General features: G+C 42.1%; 1 protein-coding gene across 2 annotated transcripts in view; it reads right to left on the bottom strand.

The window, feature by feature from the left end:
• Positions 1-249: 249 nt before the first annotated feature.
• ccnc (cyclin C) overlaps positions 250-16311 on the bottom strand; it is a 54766-nt gene continuing 38704 nt past the window's right edge. For both annotated transcript variants that reach the window (XM_038799533.1, XM_038799534.1), the window contains exons 7-12: positions 12768-12803; positions 11145-11236; positions 7857-7924; positions 5688-5767; positions 1689-1807; positions 250-1242 (exon numbers count right to left, since the gene is read on the bottom strand). In XM_038799533.1, the coding sequence (XP_038655461.1) occupies positions 1188-1242; positions 1689-1807; positions 5688-5767; positions 7857-7924; positions 11145-11236; positions 12768-12803 (450 nt within the window). In that variant the 3' untranslated portion in view covers positions 250-1187. The remainder of the gene's footprint in view (positions 1243-1688; positions 1808-5687; positions 5768-7856; positions 7925-11144; positions 11237-12767; positions 12804-16311) is intronic.

Raw genomic sequence — 16311 nt, 5'->3', positions numbered from 1 at the left:
ACAATTAAGGATTTAAGCCTCATTGATGTTGTAATGTAGGAATAACAGCTGTAATCTTAACAGACAAAAATAATCTAGTATAATTATACTTCCATAAAATCAGCATTAAAAATTGATGCTATGAAAATGCTGACAAATTTACTTTAAAAATGATGCAACCCAAAGGTGAGGGAGGGGAAAGAGACATTCTATGGTGGGACAATGTAGCCAGACAGGATCAGAAAATACACAAATGTTTAAAGCAGCCAGTAAACTCACTGTGGCACTGGTCCAATTAGTTTATTTTTTTTTTAGAAAACATCCGTTACTTTCAAGTTATTGAACAAATACAGTAGCCAAAATAAGTTTAAACTTACTAAATATGACCATAATTAACTATGACCATTTCATATAGACCCTGTATCTAACAAAATAGAAATAACTCCTTTTAAAGTTTCATTTTAAAAATGGCATTTCTTCAGATTTTTATTTTTTAAACAAAGTAAAATGAGAAAACGTGTATTATTGAAAAGCTTTTAAAATATGGAGCATCAATGCTGAGCATTACATCTGGAAACTTCAACGGGAGGTCTAACCTTGACCCGGTTATATGGTTAGAAATAAAATACATCTATCCCAAACTACACAGATTGTATTTCAAAATTATGGGAAATTAATTCCACATAACAGTTCAAGTACCAAACAAAAAATACTTCTGTATAATGAAATTACTTCCTGAAAATTATTTTCAGGAGCTTACAAATATAATTAAGCTACTGCATTATTCCCTTGTCTATCGTCATTTCTCAGTCACTTTTTCTTGGATTATCAGAATTGAACTGGGGAAATTGCATGGATCTTATAATTTGGTGTAGATCTTATAATGCACAAATCTAAAGCACAGCTCGAGTAGAACAAAGTCATGAAACACATGACAAAGTTACAAACATAAAATGATCAATGAAGCTCAAGTGTTTGTTTTTGCAGCAGCATCTCGTAAGTAGTAATTCTTGTTTCCAACAACAGCTTTTCTTTTTTTGAATAATTGTGATAATTCATGTCCAGTCTCACAAACCACTCCCAGTGTCTTCCCTCCACCCCACTAACTGGCCGAAAGTCTTTATGAAGTGAAAGGAATTTCTTTGTGTATCAGACAGACCAAATCCACTTCTTTCTGCATATTTTGGTACATCAAATTGCCAAGTTTCTTAGGACTGGTTGTAGGTCGAGTTTTGACTGCCGTTAGGGCCCTGCTCTCCTTCACTGTTGGTGTTAAAAAAAGATGATTTAGAACACAAAAGATGATTTAGAATCAAACGATTATGAAAACATTTTTTGAAGCTTTCTCTATTTTCTCTCCTTTCGCTCTTCACATCTCCTCCAAATATTCAACAGTCAACTGGCCCACTTCTAGATCTCTACAATTGCCATCTCACCAAAGCTACAGACAACTTTTCCAGATATTCTTCCCGTCTCATGGTGAAATGCAAACCTTCAAATGGAACTGGGAGCTCACTCTCTGGGGAATCAGAACAGCCCATTTTGCATCTCGTTGTACCGCAACAACTCAAAACAGCTCCTTGTCCTACTATTTTGCCCAAATAATACTTTTATATAAAAGAGAATCAAACCTTATATTTAAAATGTCCTTTACAATATACTCATGGGCTAAATGGCCTTCTTTGGTGCTGTATCATTCTATGATATACCTGTTTGGAGGTGGTTTCGGCTTTGGCATCTTGTTGAGGATTGCAGCCATTTCTTTTCGGTCATCAAAATTCTTCCATAGATCATATAGCTTTAAAATGACTCTGATTATCTCAAGGATCTGCCCATACACAAGAGCCAAAATGTTAAAACTAATTTTTAAAAATAATGCGTTTCTCACCAGTTATATCATAGACAACTTAACAAGATCATGTTTACTGAAATCTGTATACAGGTGCTACATGGGGCCTGATCAGAGAAAAGTACTAAGATCCTCTTACCAAAGGCTTTACTTGTGCAAGGATGGAGAGGTAAACAACAACCAACATTGGTTTCTTTTTAAATTATCTGGACTAAAAGGGGCCAACAGAAAATCAAAATGAAATGCACCTACATTTTCAGTTGCTGCCAACTTCCCCTCAGTCTTCATTGTACATGTTTTTCCATGCCCAAATGCTTGATGGCATAGCCACCAGTAGGTAATACTTAAAAGTGGGGATCCACAAAAGGCCAGAATTAGAGGAGCACAGATATCTCAGGAGGGAGATTATACTTGGGGAGGGGCGAGGCCACTGAAGGATTTGAAAACAAGCATTACAATTTTGAAATCAAGGCGTAGCTTGACCAGAAGCAATGTAAGTCAGCTCAAGTGTATGGCGGGTAGAATGAGTAAAACCAGCCAGGAGTGCATCAGAATAGTCAAGTCTAACAGTAACAAAGCTATGAATGAGTTTCAGCAGCAGTTGAACTAAGACAGGGACATAGTTAGAAGGTGATCTTAGTGAACTCATGAATATGAGATTAGAACCTCATCTCAGGATCAAATGTGACACCAAGGTTGCCTTACATACTTCAAACTGGCAGGCGTAAGCTCAAACTGTTACCAGGGAGGGGGATGAAATCTGTAGCTAAGGAATAGGGTTTGCAGCCAGGACCAAGAACAATGGCTTTGATCTTCTCAATATTCCATTGGAGGAAATTTCTGCTCAGTATCCAGCAGCTGCTTTGTCCTGGATGGTATCGAGCTCGAGTGTTGTTGGGGCTGCACTCATCCAGGCAAGTGGAGAGTATTCCATTACACTCCTGACTTGTGCCTCGTTATTGGTGGATGTTGGCGAGAGAGAGAGAGAGAGAGGGGGGGGAGATCAGGAGGTGAGTTATTCACCTTAGGATTCCTAGCCTTTGACCTGCTCTGGTAGCCACAGTATTAATATGGCTAGTACAGTTCAATTTCTGATCAATCGTAACACCTAGGATGTTAATTGTGGGAGGTTCAGCGATAATAATGCCATTGAATGTCATGGGGTGATGGTTAGATCCTCTCCTGTAGGAGATGTCATTGCCTGGATGTCCGATGAGCAGTCTGATAACTTAGCAGTAGTGGACATTCGAGAGGTAATGGTGAGGTGGAGCTGGCCTTCATCAACAAACATGTGAAAACTAACGCTATGCCTTTGGATGATGTTGGGTGCTTTGGTTTCCTCCCACAAGTCCCGAAAGACGTGCTTGTTAGGTATTTTGGACATTCTGAATTCTCCCTCAGTGTACCCGAACAACCCGAACGTGTGCCAACCAGGGGATTTTCGCAGTAACTTCATTGCAGTGTTAATGTGAGCCTACTTGTGACACTAATAAAGATTATTATTATATTTCACCCCACCCTCGTTTCATTTGCCTTCATACAAACCTTTTTTAGTTTTATACTCATTTCCCTTATAGACCAAGGCTATTTAATTACATAATCAGAACTTTTGTCCTTTAGAAGTATATAGTTTCTGTATTTCATCAAATACTTCTTCAAGCAGCTATTTAAATCATAGAATCCCTACAGAGCAGAAGGAGGCCATTCAGCCCATCGCATCTGCACCGACCCTCTGAAAGAGCACCCTACCTGGGTCCAATTCTCTGCCTTAACTCCACCTAACCTTTGGACAACAAGGGGCAATTTAGCATGGCCAATCCACTCAACCTGCACATCTTTGGACGGTGGAAGGAAACCGGAGCACCCGGGAGGAAACCCATGCAGACATTGGGAAAACATGAAAATTCCACACAGTCATCTGAGGTCAGAATCAAACCTGGGTCTCTGGCACTGTGAAGCAGCAGTGATGACTACTGCGTCGTCACTACGTTCATCATAATTTCCAGTCAGTTAATAATTCTGACCAGTCTATCCCTCCAAAGTCAGCCTTACCTAAATTAAAAATCTTAATCTGTGCCTCACCCTTTTCCCTCTCAACCCTGTTATCGAATTCGATCATATTATGGTCACTATGTTTAGTTGAATTTGCACTTCTAATTCTGATTTTGTGTGTTATACTATATGCACTTATGTACAGAAGTAAGAATTTGGCAATGGTCCCTGGCCTGCCTTTACAGTCTGAAATTTATCACTTTACTCAAGTTGTCATTTGATCAGTTATTTCATTATTATTGCCTATATTTCTTTTTGAAGCTTATATTTTAATGTACCATTAACATTATTGATAGCTTAGACTGTTTGTATTCTTTTTTAGTCTTTTGGCAATTTTTATTTTAATTTCTGTACAAGACCTCCCTTTCCACCCATATAGGTACTTGCTGAAAATGCTTTCTATAGTTCCATTTATCCTTTCAGCCAGAACCTGAATCCCAATCAAGTTCAGATGAAGCCTGTCCCAAGGGTACAACTCCTTACTGTCCCAGCTCTGGTGCTAGCATCCCAGGAACCAGTCCTTTAGTTGCATGTTAATTTTCATATTCCATTTGTCCCTATGCCAATTTTTACATGGTTTAGGTAATACTGTATTACCTTTGAATTACCGGTTAGCTGGTTTTGAATTCTTGATAGAATCTCAGCAGTACCTCATCACTTTTCCTCCCTATCTATCTCATTGGTCCTCATCAGCACAACTGGTCCTCCCCACTCCCGTTCCAAAATTCTTTACAGTCACACTGAGTCGTCCATACTCTTGCAACAGTGCAAAGCAAGATATTCTTTGGCTGTGGCTGCAGAGGATGCCATCTATCCCCCTCAATATTGAATGTCCAGATTTCTATTCTGTCGTTCCCATCTTTATCAGTCCACTGCTCCGTGATGGCTAGGTCAGCACTGTGGCTGTCCTTCACACCGTCTCTTTCCTTATTATTAGGAGGTATCTAATACATAGTTTCCATTGGCCAGGACCATTTGCGGGACCTCTTACTTCATCTTCCCAAAGTTCACCGTTACTAATTGACAGTCAATTCTCTCCTTCCTAAACCCATGCTTTACTTTTGAACATAGAACATAGACCATACAGTGCAGAAGGAGGCCATTTGGCCCATCGAGTCTGCACCGACCCACTTAAGCCCTCACTACAACCCTATCTCCTTAACTCAATAATCCCTCCTAACCTCTTTGGACACAAAGGGCAATTTAGCATGGCCAATCCACATAACCTGCAAGTCTTTGAACTGTGGGAGAAAACCAGAGCACCCAGAGGAAACTCACACAGACACGGGAAGAACGTGCAGACTCCGTACAGACAGTGAGCCAGCAGGGCATCAAACCTGGGACCGTGGCGCTGTGAAGCTACCGTGCTGCCCAAGTGTGAGTAAATGATCCAGAAATTCATCCCCTTCCCCTATGTGTCAAGCGTCTGGAATGCTCACTCCGGCTTAACAATTCAAGCAGCTGTGATTCGAGACAGAGACATGTCAGTCTGGGATGGGCTTGATGTCCACAAACTCTTACATATTACAAATAGGTGCTAAATCTCTCACTATAAAACCCTTCTTATTTTGGGAACAATGTGATGAAAAATTAATTCGAAAGTTTAAAACAAAAGTTAATGGATGCCCTTTTGTGCAAAAGAATCAAAGGACTAAACAATTGGTTCAATAGTGCAAGCTTAGCTAGTAATAACTATGTAATATCTGGCTATTTTTCATATTTCAAAACAATTCCTTCCAAAACTATTTTTAAAATTGCAAAATTAGAAGACAATTTAGACACTAAATTTGCTACAGAATTGCATTACCTTCTCCATATCCACTGAGAGTTCAGCAAACCACTGACGTGCATCTTTTTGCTGGACTACACAAGCCACATGCAAACAGGCTGCAAGGGGAAATCAAACCAAATTTACTATTTATTTACACTCTACATTTTACATACTTCCCACCCCATAAACACGGTGTATAAAACCGTGCTTGCAGCATTCCCAGCATGAAACCAAACACTGAAATTTCGAATTTGGACCATGTGATTAACAACTAAGTATCAACATATCCACATGCTAACTTAAAGGTGTGTGCAATTATGATTATCCCACTGATCAATCTTTTTGCATAAGAGTGAGCAAAGATTTCAGCAACAAGACATGTATCTACAATTTGATAAAGAAAATAGGAAACAGAAAATAGTCAAGACAATTGATCATGTATTGCAATGCAAGTAGAATATTAAAACAGACTAGCAGTTTATATGACTTTGTACTATTTTGTTAATTAATTGAGATAGTCTACGAGCACAATTCAGCGGCCGTGTTGTGCCTGACGTGAATGGGACGCGACGGGTGACTCGCACAAGAGTCCCAAATTGGGCTCCACGCCAGTCCGATCACAAGTCACCCGACGAGATTTGGATGTCATCCTCGCGGGGGTGATCAAGAGCCATTAGGCTCATTTAAATACTCGGACACTGCTTTCACCTGGCACCCGAGAGTCAACTGCCGCGCCTACGAGACCTTGCCAGGGTGTATTTAGCACTAGATTCCTCAAACGTAGACCAGATGTAACGTCTGGAAGGTCTTGCAGGCCAGTAGAGATCCCTGGGTGGTTGGGGACAGGGCAGGTACCCCTGCACTCAGTCACCTTTGGACTGCCAGGCTTGCACACTGGGTGCTGGGGCACTCATTGGGCGAGGAGGGATGCAGAGATCGAGGGTGCTGGACAAAGTGGCAGCCAATCTGCAAGAAGCTGTTCAGCAGGAAAGTGTGGAGAAACTCCCCGAGGCCCAAAAAAAAAAAAACAGCAACATGCCAGTTAATAGTGGGGTAAATCTCAGCGCTGCAGCTGCAGAGTAACATTCCGCCAAATTCAGACTAACTTTCTCTCTGCTGAATCACACCTACGCAGTTGACTAAGTAAATCCAGCAGTGAAATGGAGGTTTGAAGGCTCCAATTTATGCAGGTATGTCCAACCCCAGATTTGGGTTTGTGGGGATTTCTGTGGTGTCACAACATATTGTGGTTTAGCTGATCTTTTGAAATTAGCTCAACCTTCGCACCAGAGGGGAAAAACAGAAGCGAATACATTTTTGGAAATTGTTTTCTTCTGTGTTCCCTAAGCTTTGCCTTTCAGAACCTGAACTAAAGGACTGAGGTACGGTGAGCTGCAGTTTGCCTGAAACCAAGAGATTCAAGAAATACATAAGCAAATCCAGAGATCTATTTAATCTGCTCCTGACTCAGTTTAGTCTCGGTGAGAGAACTACAAACAAATATGATAAAATGTAACAAGGGCAGCACGGTTAGCCCTGCTGTCTCACGGGGCCGAGGTCCCAGGTTCGATCCCGGCTCTGGGTCACTGTCCGTGTGGAGTTTGCACATGCTCCCCGTGTTTGCGTGGATTTCGCCCCCACAACCGAAGATGTGCAGGGTAGGTGGATTGGCCACGTTAAATTGCCCCTTAATTGGAAAAAATTAATTGGGTACTCTATATTTATTTAAAAAAGAATAAATAAAATGTAACAGCTAGCTTTCAGATCACACTTTGGCAGCAAGTACTTATTTAATCCCATGACCAAAAAGATATTAATGGTTGAACAATATTTTATCCGTCCCTTCACTACATTACACTATGTAGCTAAATTTATTGTATTCATTTGTTTAATACAAATAACTAAATGTTCACTGACTCGAACATAATTTACTCTTTCAAAATAAATCATGTTCCTTATTTTAACCCCAAGATTCTAATCAAAACTAAGTTTCAAATATATTAACAATTGAGTTGCAAGTTATAAAGTATAAAACACTTTTCCTATCGTGAAGTGCTCGTGGTTTTATTAGTAACAATTTGCAGGAAATTATACATTTCTGAACCAGGATTGAAAACATCAACTCAGAAATCATTGAAAGAATAATAAATTTAGATTTAATGATGATACTCAACACACTGTCAAGTCTAATGACTGCATACTCACCCAAGGCTATCATGAATGGAGGATACATGAGGCATAGGTCTGTTCTGTAGGTGTCATTCACTATCCTCCTGTGCAGATTAAGGCACGGAATTTTAAAAAATGCAGCTACAAATATTTATAACTGATCTGTTTTATAAGCCAAGCAATAATATTTACAATAAACCTTTATTCCCAAACCCAAAAGCTCATTGACAGTAATATATCTACAACTGACCTAAAAACCAACCAATTGCTGGTATGTGTTCCTACAAGTAAGTAGCAGGTATATAAAAAGAATGTTGCATTTATCTTTGGCTCAGTTGCTAGTAGTCTCACCTCCAGGACTGGCCCACATAATCTAGGGTGACACTTCAGTGCAATACTGAGGGAGTGCTGCATTGTTACAGATACCATCTTTCATACGAGGCTCTGTCTGTCTGGTCAGGTGGTCGTAAAAGATCCCATGGCACTTTTCCGAAGAAGAGCAGGGAGTTTTCTCAGTATCCTGCCGAACAGCCAATACCACCAAATCAGATTAATTGATTACTTAGCTCACTGTGCGCAAATTGGCTACCATTATTCGCCACAAAACAGTGACTGCACTTCAAATACAATTCATTCAGTGTGAAACGCTATAGGATATTTTAAGGATATGACAATGGCAAACATTCAAGGAATGCATGGAAGAACAACAGCAACTGTTCATTCCTGTCTGGCACAAAAAGGCAAAGGGGGTAAGAGGGCCAATCCATGGCCTACAAAGGAAATTAGAAATAGTATCCAATACAAGGAAGAAGCGTACAGATTAGCTATGAAAAAAAAAATAGGTCTGAGGATTGGGAGCAGTTTAGAATTCAGCAAAGAAGGACGAAGGGATTGATTAAGAAGGGGAAAGTACAGTACAAAAGGAAGCTTACAGGGAACATAAAGACGGACACTAAGATTTTCTACAGATATGTGAAGAGAAAGAGATTGGTAAAGAGAAATGTAGGCTCCCTACAGACAGAAACAGGGAAATGTATAATAAGCGATAAAGAAATGGCTGAATAATTGAATACATACTTTGGTTCTGTCTTCAGAAATGAGGACACAAATCAGATCCCAGAAATGTTGGAGATTGAAAGGTTTAGTGAGAGGGAACTGAGGGAGATCAACACGAGTAGAGAAATGGTGCTGGGAAAACTGGTGAGATTGAAGCCGAATAAATCCCCAGGGCCTGAGAATCTACATCCCAGAGTGCTTAACGAGGTGGCTCTGGAAATAGTGGATGCATTGGTGATCATCTTCTGGGATTCTATAGACTCTGGAATTGTCCCTGCAAATTGGAGGGTAACTCACATCCTCCGATATTCAAAAAGGGAGATAGAGAGAAAGCAGGGAATTATAGACCAGTAAGCCGAACATCGGTATTGGAGAAAATGCTTGAATCCATTATCAAGGACTTCATAGCGGAACATTTAGAAAGCAGTGGCAGGATCAGTCAGAGTCAGCATGGATTTATGAAGGGAAAATCATGCTTGACAAATCTGTTGGAATTCTTTGAAGAGGTGACCAGTACAGTCGACAAGGGGGAGCCAGTCGATGTGGTATATTTGGACTTTCAGAAGGTGTTTGACAAAGTCCAGCATAAGAGATTATTGTGCAAAATTAAAGCCCACTGGATTAGGGGGGGTGGGGGGGATGTATTGAGGTGGTTAGAAAACTGGTTGGCAGAGAGGAAACAGTAGGGATTAATGGGTCCTTTTCAAATTGGCAGGCAGTAACTAGTGGGGTACCACAGCTATCCGCAATATATATTAATGATTTGTATGAGGGAACAAAATGTAACATTCAAAGTTTGCAGATGATATCAAATTAGGTGCGAGGGTAAATTGTGACAAGGAAGCAGGGATCCTACAGCAAGATCGAGACAGGTTAGGCGAGTTGGTAAATCAATGGCAGATGCAGTATAATTTGAATAAGGTGCGATGTTATTCATTTCGGAAGCAAAAACAGGAAGGCAGATTACTACTTGAATGGTTGTAAATTGGGAGAGGGGAGGGGAGTGTGCAGCAGGACCTGGGTGTCCTTGTGCACCATTCGTTGAAGGTAAGCATGCAGGCGTTAAAGAAGGCTAATGGTATGTTGGCCTTCATTGCAAGAAGTTTCGCGTATAGAAGCAGGGATGTGTTGCTGCAATTGTACAGGGTCTTGGCGAGGCCACACCTGGAGTATTGTGCGCAGTTTTGGTCTCCTTCTCCGAGAAAGGATGTTCTTGCTCTCGAGGGAGTGCTGCGAAGGTTTACCAGACTGATTCCAGGGATGGCAGGACTGTCATATGAGGAGAGATCGACTAGGTTGTGATTGTTCTCACTGGAGTTCAGGAAGAATGAGGGGTGATCTCATAGAGACGTATAAAATTCTAACAGGACTAGATAAGGTAGATGCAGGGAGGATGTTACCAATGATTGGAGTGTCCAGAACCAGGGGTCACAATCTGAGGATTCAGGGTAAACAATTTTGGACAGAGATACAGAGACATTTCTTCACACAAAAAGAGTGGTGAGCCTGTGGAATTCATCACCACAGGAAGTAGTTGATGCTAAAACTTTGAATATATTCAAGAGGGGGGCTGGATATAGCACTTGGGGAGAATGGGGTCAAAGGCTATGGGGAGAAAGCAGGATTAGGCTATTGAGTTGGATGATCAGCTATGATCGTGATGAATGGCGGAGCAGGCTCGAAGGGCCAAAAGGCCTCCTCCTGCTCCTATCTTCTATGTATCTATGATATGGAAGGTACTACACAAATGTAAGTCCTTTCATCTTTACTCGTCACTAAATTCTGTTAAAGGTATGCTCATTCAGTAGGCACATTGTTCACAAGATGTTCATCATTGATTTTTAATATAAAACATGCAGCATACAACTTTAAGTGAAAACGTTACAAGAAATGTGGCTGCTACTACCATTCTTCAGTTTTAACATACAAGTCTTTGAACTGGAGTCTAACACTACTGATGGAGAACAACTCCATTTTCTCATCCACCCATCACAATATTTCTGCTTATATATCATGTATTGGTTGTAATGAGCTTTGAGAAGTCCTGACAATGTAATAAGGCACTTTATAAAATGTAAATTCTCTTTCCAACAGAAGCATTTTGTTGGAAGGAAAAGGGGCTGGACAAAAATTCCTAATATTTATAAATATAAACTATGAAATGAAATCAATATCCTTTAACAAAGTAAACCCATACCAGAAATAGCAACTCATCTAATCAATTACTAGCACAGATGCATAACAAGGGTACTGATCACTAGATCTTACCATGCTAATGGCAACAGCATGTCTTCTTGTCCCATATCTTGCACATACTGCAGCAACGGTCTATATGGATGGTATACTATTAGACAGCAATCCTAATAAAGGACATAAAACAGTATTAATTATTAAGCCCGATGGTGGCGGTAGCCACGTTGAGAATTTGGAGGCAGTTTCAGCAGCACTTTTGGGGGTCCAAGGTGATGCCAATCCGAGGGAACCATGGGTTTGAGCCTGGGAGGATGGATGCGAGGTTTTGGGTTTGGGAGGAATAAGGGCTGGCAGAAGGTAAATTTGCGACCTTGGGAGGGGCTGGAGACGAAGTATGGGGTCTCCCCACATGCAGGTGCATGATTTTGTGTCTGCCTGACCTTCCCGGTGGGCACCAGACCTCCTCGTTGTTGGAGGGGGTTGTTGTCGGGTGGGGGTCAAAGCCAAGTGGGAGGAAGAGTTGGGGATGGAGCTGGAAGAGGGATTGTGGTAGGAGGTGCTGCGGAGGGCGAATGCCTCAACCTAGTGTGCAATGCTGGGGCTGGTTCAGGTTGTACATAAGGCGCAGCTGATGAAGTCAAGGATGAGCCAGTTGTTTGAAGGGATGGAGGATTTAGGGGAGTGGTGCAGGAGTGGTCCAGCCAATCATGTGCATTTGTTTTGGTCCTGCTTGAAGTTGGGGAAGTTTTGGGGTCATTCTTCAGCACCATGTTTGTGACCTGACATGTGGACATGGAGTCCAATCCCGTGGGGGCAATATTCGGGGTGTCAGACATGCTGGAGTTGCAGGGGCAAATGTGAGTCTTTGCCTCATTGATCGCTCATAGGCGGGCCCTATTAGGGTGGAGGTCAGATTCTCCACCCTGTGCCTCGGTGTGCCTGGAAGATTTAATGGAGTTCCTGTGTTTGGAAAAGGTGAAATTTGGCTCGAGGGGGACGGGTGTGGGGTTCCACAAGAGGTGCGGCCTGTTTATATTGCATTTTGGAGAGCTAGTTGTCGCTGAAGGGTAGGAGATGGGGAGGAGGTTGTGGGGATGCTTTGGGGTTATTTCAGTTGGAAATGTTGTTTTGTGGGATTGTTAAAATTTGAATAAAAATATTTTCAAAAAATAATTATAATTTATTAACTAGCTGGTAAAGAAATCTCCAAAACAGTTTCAAAAGAAAGCAAAAACTGTACGGTGCAATGGGTTAGCAAATTCTTTTTTAGTTTGTGGGCTCAAACTCGAATCCAGGCCAAAGTGATGGAAATCTCGTATGTTTACGGTTTGGGATTAGCCATGTTATAGGTGGCCCAAAGTAACAGCACAAAACTATTTGCATGGAAACGCACATGACAATGTTACACTGATATTGGAATTTAGAAATCAGACACAATATTACAGCAGTGTAAGTTTATTTTACATCTACAATTGGTTAGGAGGTTTGACATTGATGAAATGAAATATGAAATGAAATGAAATGAAAATCGCTTATTGTCACAAGTAGGCTTCAAATGAAGTTACTGTGAAAAGCCCCTAGTCGCCACATTCCGGCGCCTGTTCAGGGAGGCTGGTACGGGAAATAGGTAAATAGGGAGGTGGTCTATTTTCCAGATCCAACATCCCATGACAATATAAAAAAAGCCAAAGCACTCACCATTAACTCTAACAAATAAAATTCACATTCCAATATCTGCAAAATATAAAATAAAAGTCTCTAATTAATAAAAAGCACTTTTCAATGATAGAAACATTTATATAATTTAGGGATTCTATAAATAGATGCTTTTTAGAAAGTATATACTTTAATTGAAAACTTTTTCATTTGAACAAAATAGTGAAATATTGATACAAAACAGATGCTCAAGTTACAATGTAAGAAGGGCACAAACAACAAACATCCAATCCTAATCTCCCCAACATTAAACTGAAAACCCCCGAACAACTGATGGAGACCAACTCTTTAAAAAAGGAAATGAATATCTGCCATCTTAGGTAAAACCCTTCTACCGACCCCCAAATGTAGAAACTCCATGAGGTCACCCAACCAGGCAGAGGCACTGACCGGAGTAGGAGACCTCCACCCAAGCAGAATTGAGGCAAAGGAAAGGAAATCTGCCTTCACCCCAGTCTGTAGCACCAGCAAGACCAAAACCCCCAAAATGGGCACCAGTGGACAAGGCTCCAGTTCAACATTAAGAATCTCTGACATGGTGTTAAAGAAGGAGACCCAAAAGCTTCACATCTTGAGACACAACCAGAACATACAGCAACGATTAGCCATTCCCCGAGAATACCAACCACACCTGCTATCCAATCCTTCACCCCCCCGCAAAAACAAATCACACATCATTGCCTTGGTCAGAAGAGCCACGTACACCACCCTCTCTGGATCAAACTAAGCTGAGCATAGGAGGTCATGGAGTTAACCCTGCAAAGAATCTCGCTCCACACCTCCTCATCCAGAACAGGACCTAATTTACCCACCTATTTTACGAACAAGTGTGCAAACTTCTCCAGACCCTTCTCCTCCCATGTCCTAACGTCGAGTCCAAGCTCGCCAGCACAACAAAATGATTACTACAGAAAAGGGCCAATGACATGGTGCTAGATTTAAATTGCTGTAGGTACTGCTTCCGGATTTTCAGGGTGGACACCACCACCGGATTCGAAGAAAATCTCAAAAGGAGGGAACCGAAGCGAGGCAATTACTAAAGCACCCAAACCAGACCCCAACATGAACTCACCTCTATTTGCGCCCAAATGGAATTCGAATCACCAAGCCACCCCAGCACTTTCTCAATAAATCGGCAGCCCAATAATAACACAACAAATTGGGTAAAACTAAACTACCTGACTGTCTATCCCTCTGGAAAAACACCGTACGGATCCTTGGTGTCTTGTCCGCCCAAATAAAAGAGTATATCAACTTGTGTACTCTACCAAAAAACGATTTGGGGAGACAATGAAAAATTTAATAAAAACCTCAGGAGAATATTCTTTTTAGTAGTCTGAACCCTGTCTGCCAAGGTCAGGGGGAGGTTATCCCACTTCTGCAAGTCAGATTTGACCCCATTCACCAGGATAGCATAACAATTTATGGAGCGAGGCCCAATCATGGGCCACCCGGATTCCCAGATAACACAAGCTAGATCTGGCCAGGCAAAAAGGCAACATCCCAGATAGGCTTCCCTTCTCGGGGAGCTTAACCAGAAAAGTATTCGCTCTTGTCCAAATTCAACTTGTACACAAGGGGCCAAAACTCCTAAGTAGCTTCATTATCTCATTCATAGTGGAAACTGGGTCTGTAATATAAAGATCATCTGCGTACAAGGACACCTCATGGAGGTTCCCTCCCTCCCCGAATTATCCCCTTCCACTGAAGGATCTTAACGCTATAGCCAGTGGTTGAATTGCTTAAGCAAATAGAAGCTGGGAGACAATGGACATCCCTGCCTCGTACCCCTATTCAGCAGAAAATACCCCAAGCTCAACTCATTAGTGTGGACACCAGCAGTGGGGGCATTATACAGCAAACAAATCTAAGATATGACCCTTTTCCCCCCAAAACCAAACCACCCAAGGATCTCAAAGAGGTACTCCCCAATCCACCCTATTGAATGCTTTCTCAGCTCCATGGACATCACATCTGGTTTGGGTACAAGGAGGGGGGCTAGATTTACCATTTGACATATATTGACCTGCAATTGCTGACCCTTAACGATGCCTGTCTGGTCTGCCACATTCACCTGGAGAAAGGCTCCAACCGCAGCTTTATCCGTCTGTATTAACCCAAAGAAATTCCATAATTTCCTCAGGGCCAAACAGCGAATCCAACTCCTCCCGCCTTTCTCTCTCCACCAATGGGAAAGATAACCCATTCAAAAACTCTGTCATGGCTGAACCCTCCTCCAGGGGCTCCAATCCATAGAGATCCTTATCAAATGTTTTGAAAGCCACATTGACTTTCGACAGACAGAAACCAAACTGCCACCTAAGTCCCTTATCTGTACAATCTCCCGGGAAGCAGCCTGCCGCCTCCTCTGATGAGCTAAAAGGTGACTGGCCTTTTCCCCATGTTCATAAAATGTCCCCCTAGAGTGTCACAGCTGGCTCACCGCCTTACCTGTTGATAGCAAATCAAACTGCATCTGTAGCTATTTCCTACCCAAAACTCCAGGGTAGGGGCAAGTGAGTACTGATGGAGTCCACCAGCCTCTTCTGCTCCACCCTTGCAGTCCTTTCCAGGTGTGCTTTATAGGAAATTATCTCTCCCCGATGACCACTTTAAAGGCTTTCGACAGCGTGGAAAGTGTGATAGACCCACTTTTGTTAAATTTGACATACTGCCCAATGGCGGAGGATATATGTTCGCAAAATCCTTTGTCAACAACACCATGTGCAACCTCCATGGTGCGCTTTGGAAAGGACCTGACTCTAGGGCCAAAACCACAAAATGTGGAGCATGATTCGTTACCCAACATGCTTCATCCAGGGGAGGAGAGACCGACAGATCAAAAAAGGTCAATCCGTGAGTAAACCTGATGGACATAGAGAAAAAAAAAGAGAGAAAAATCTATGCCTCAGGTGCAACCCCCCCCCCCCCCACCCACCAAATCTGCTCCATAAAAGCCAACACCACCTTTGCCACCCTGATGGGGCCCGCGACTTGGGCCTAGATCAATCCATCCTCAGATTTATAGAGTTTACATTTCCCCCTCCCCGCCATTAGTTGATGCAAGTCCAAACCAGGAATGGAGGTTAGCAATCTGTTAACAAAACCCATATCATCCCAATTTGACATGTATGCAATCACGAGGACCCCAGGGTGCCCGTCAAGAACCCACTAACAATCACATGCCTACCATTAGGAACTGCCAAGATCTCAGCAGCCAAAAATTGAACACTTACGGAGTGAAACACTTGACTCGCCCACCCATTCTGAAACCTAGTCTGATCCCTTGCCCGCAAATGAGTCTCCTGCAGAAAAACCACATCAGCACTCAAAACGTTTCAGGTAAACAAATACCCTTGGCCTTTTCACTGGTCCATTCAGCCCCCTGACATTCCAGGTGACCAACTGAATTGGGGGGCTTTCCCCAACCCGACCATTCGGCCCAGCCAGAGAGTCAGCTATTTCCACCGAGAGGGCTCATCCAGCAACAGCTTAGGAGAGTACATGCACCAGGCCCATCCAAGAT

The sequence above is a fragment of the Scyliorhinus canicula genome, chromosome 6 (genome assembly GCF_902713615.1).
Source record: "Scyliorhinus canicula chromosome 6, sScyCan1.1, whole genome shotgun sequence".
Lineage (NCBI taxonomy): Eukaryota > Metazoa > Chordata > Chondrichthyes > Carcharhiniformes > Scyliorhinidae > Scyliorhinus > Scyliorhinus canicula.
This window is presented reverse-complemented; position numbering and strand designations above follow the sequence as displayed.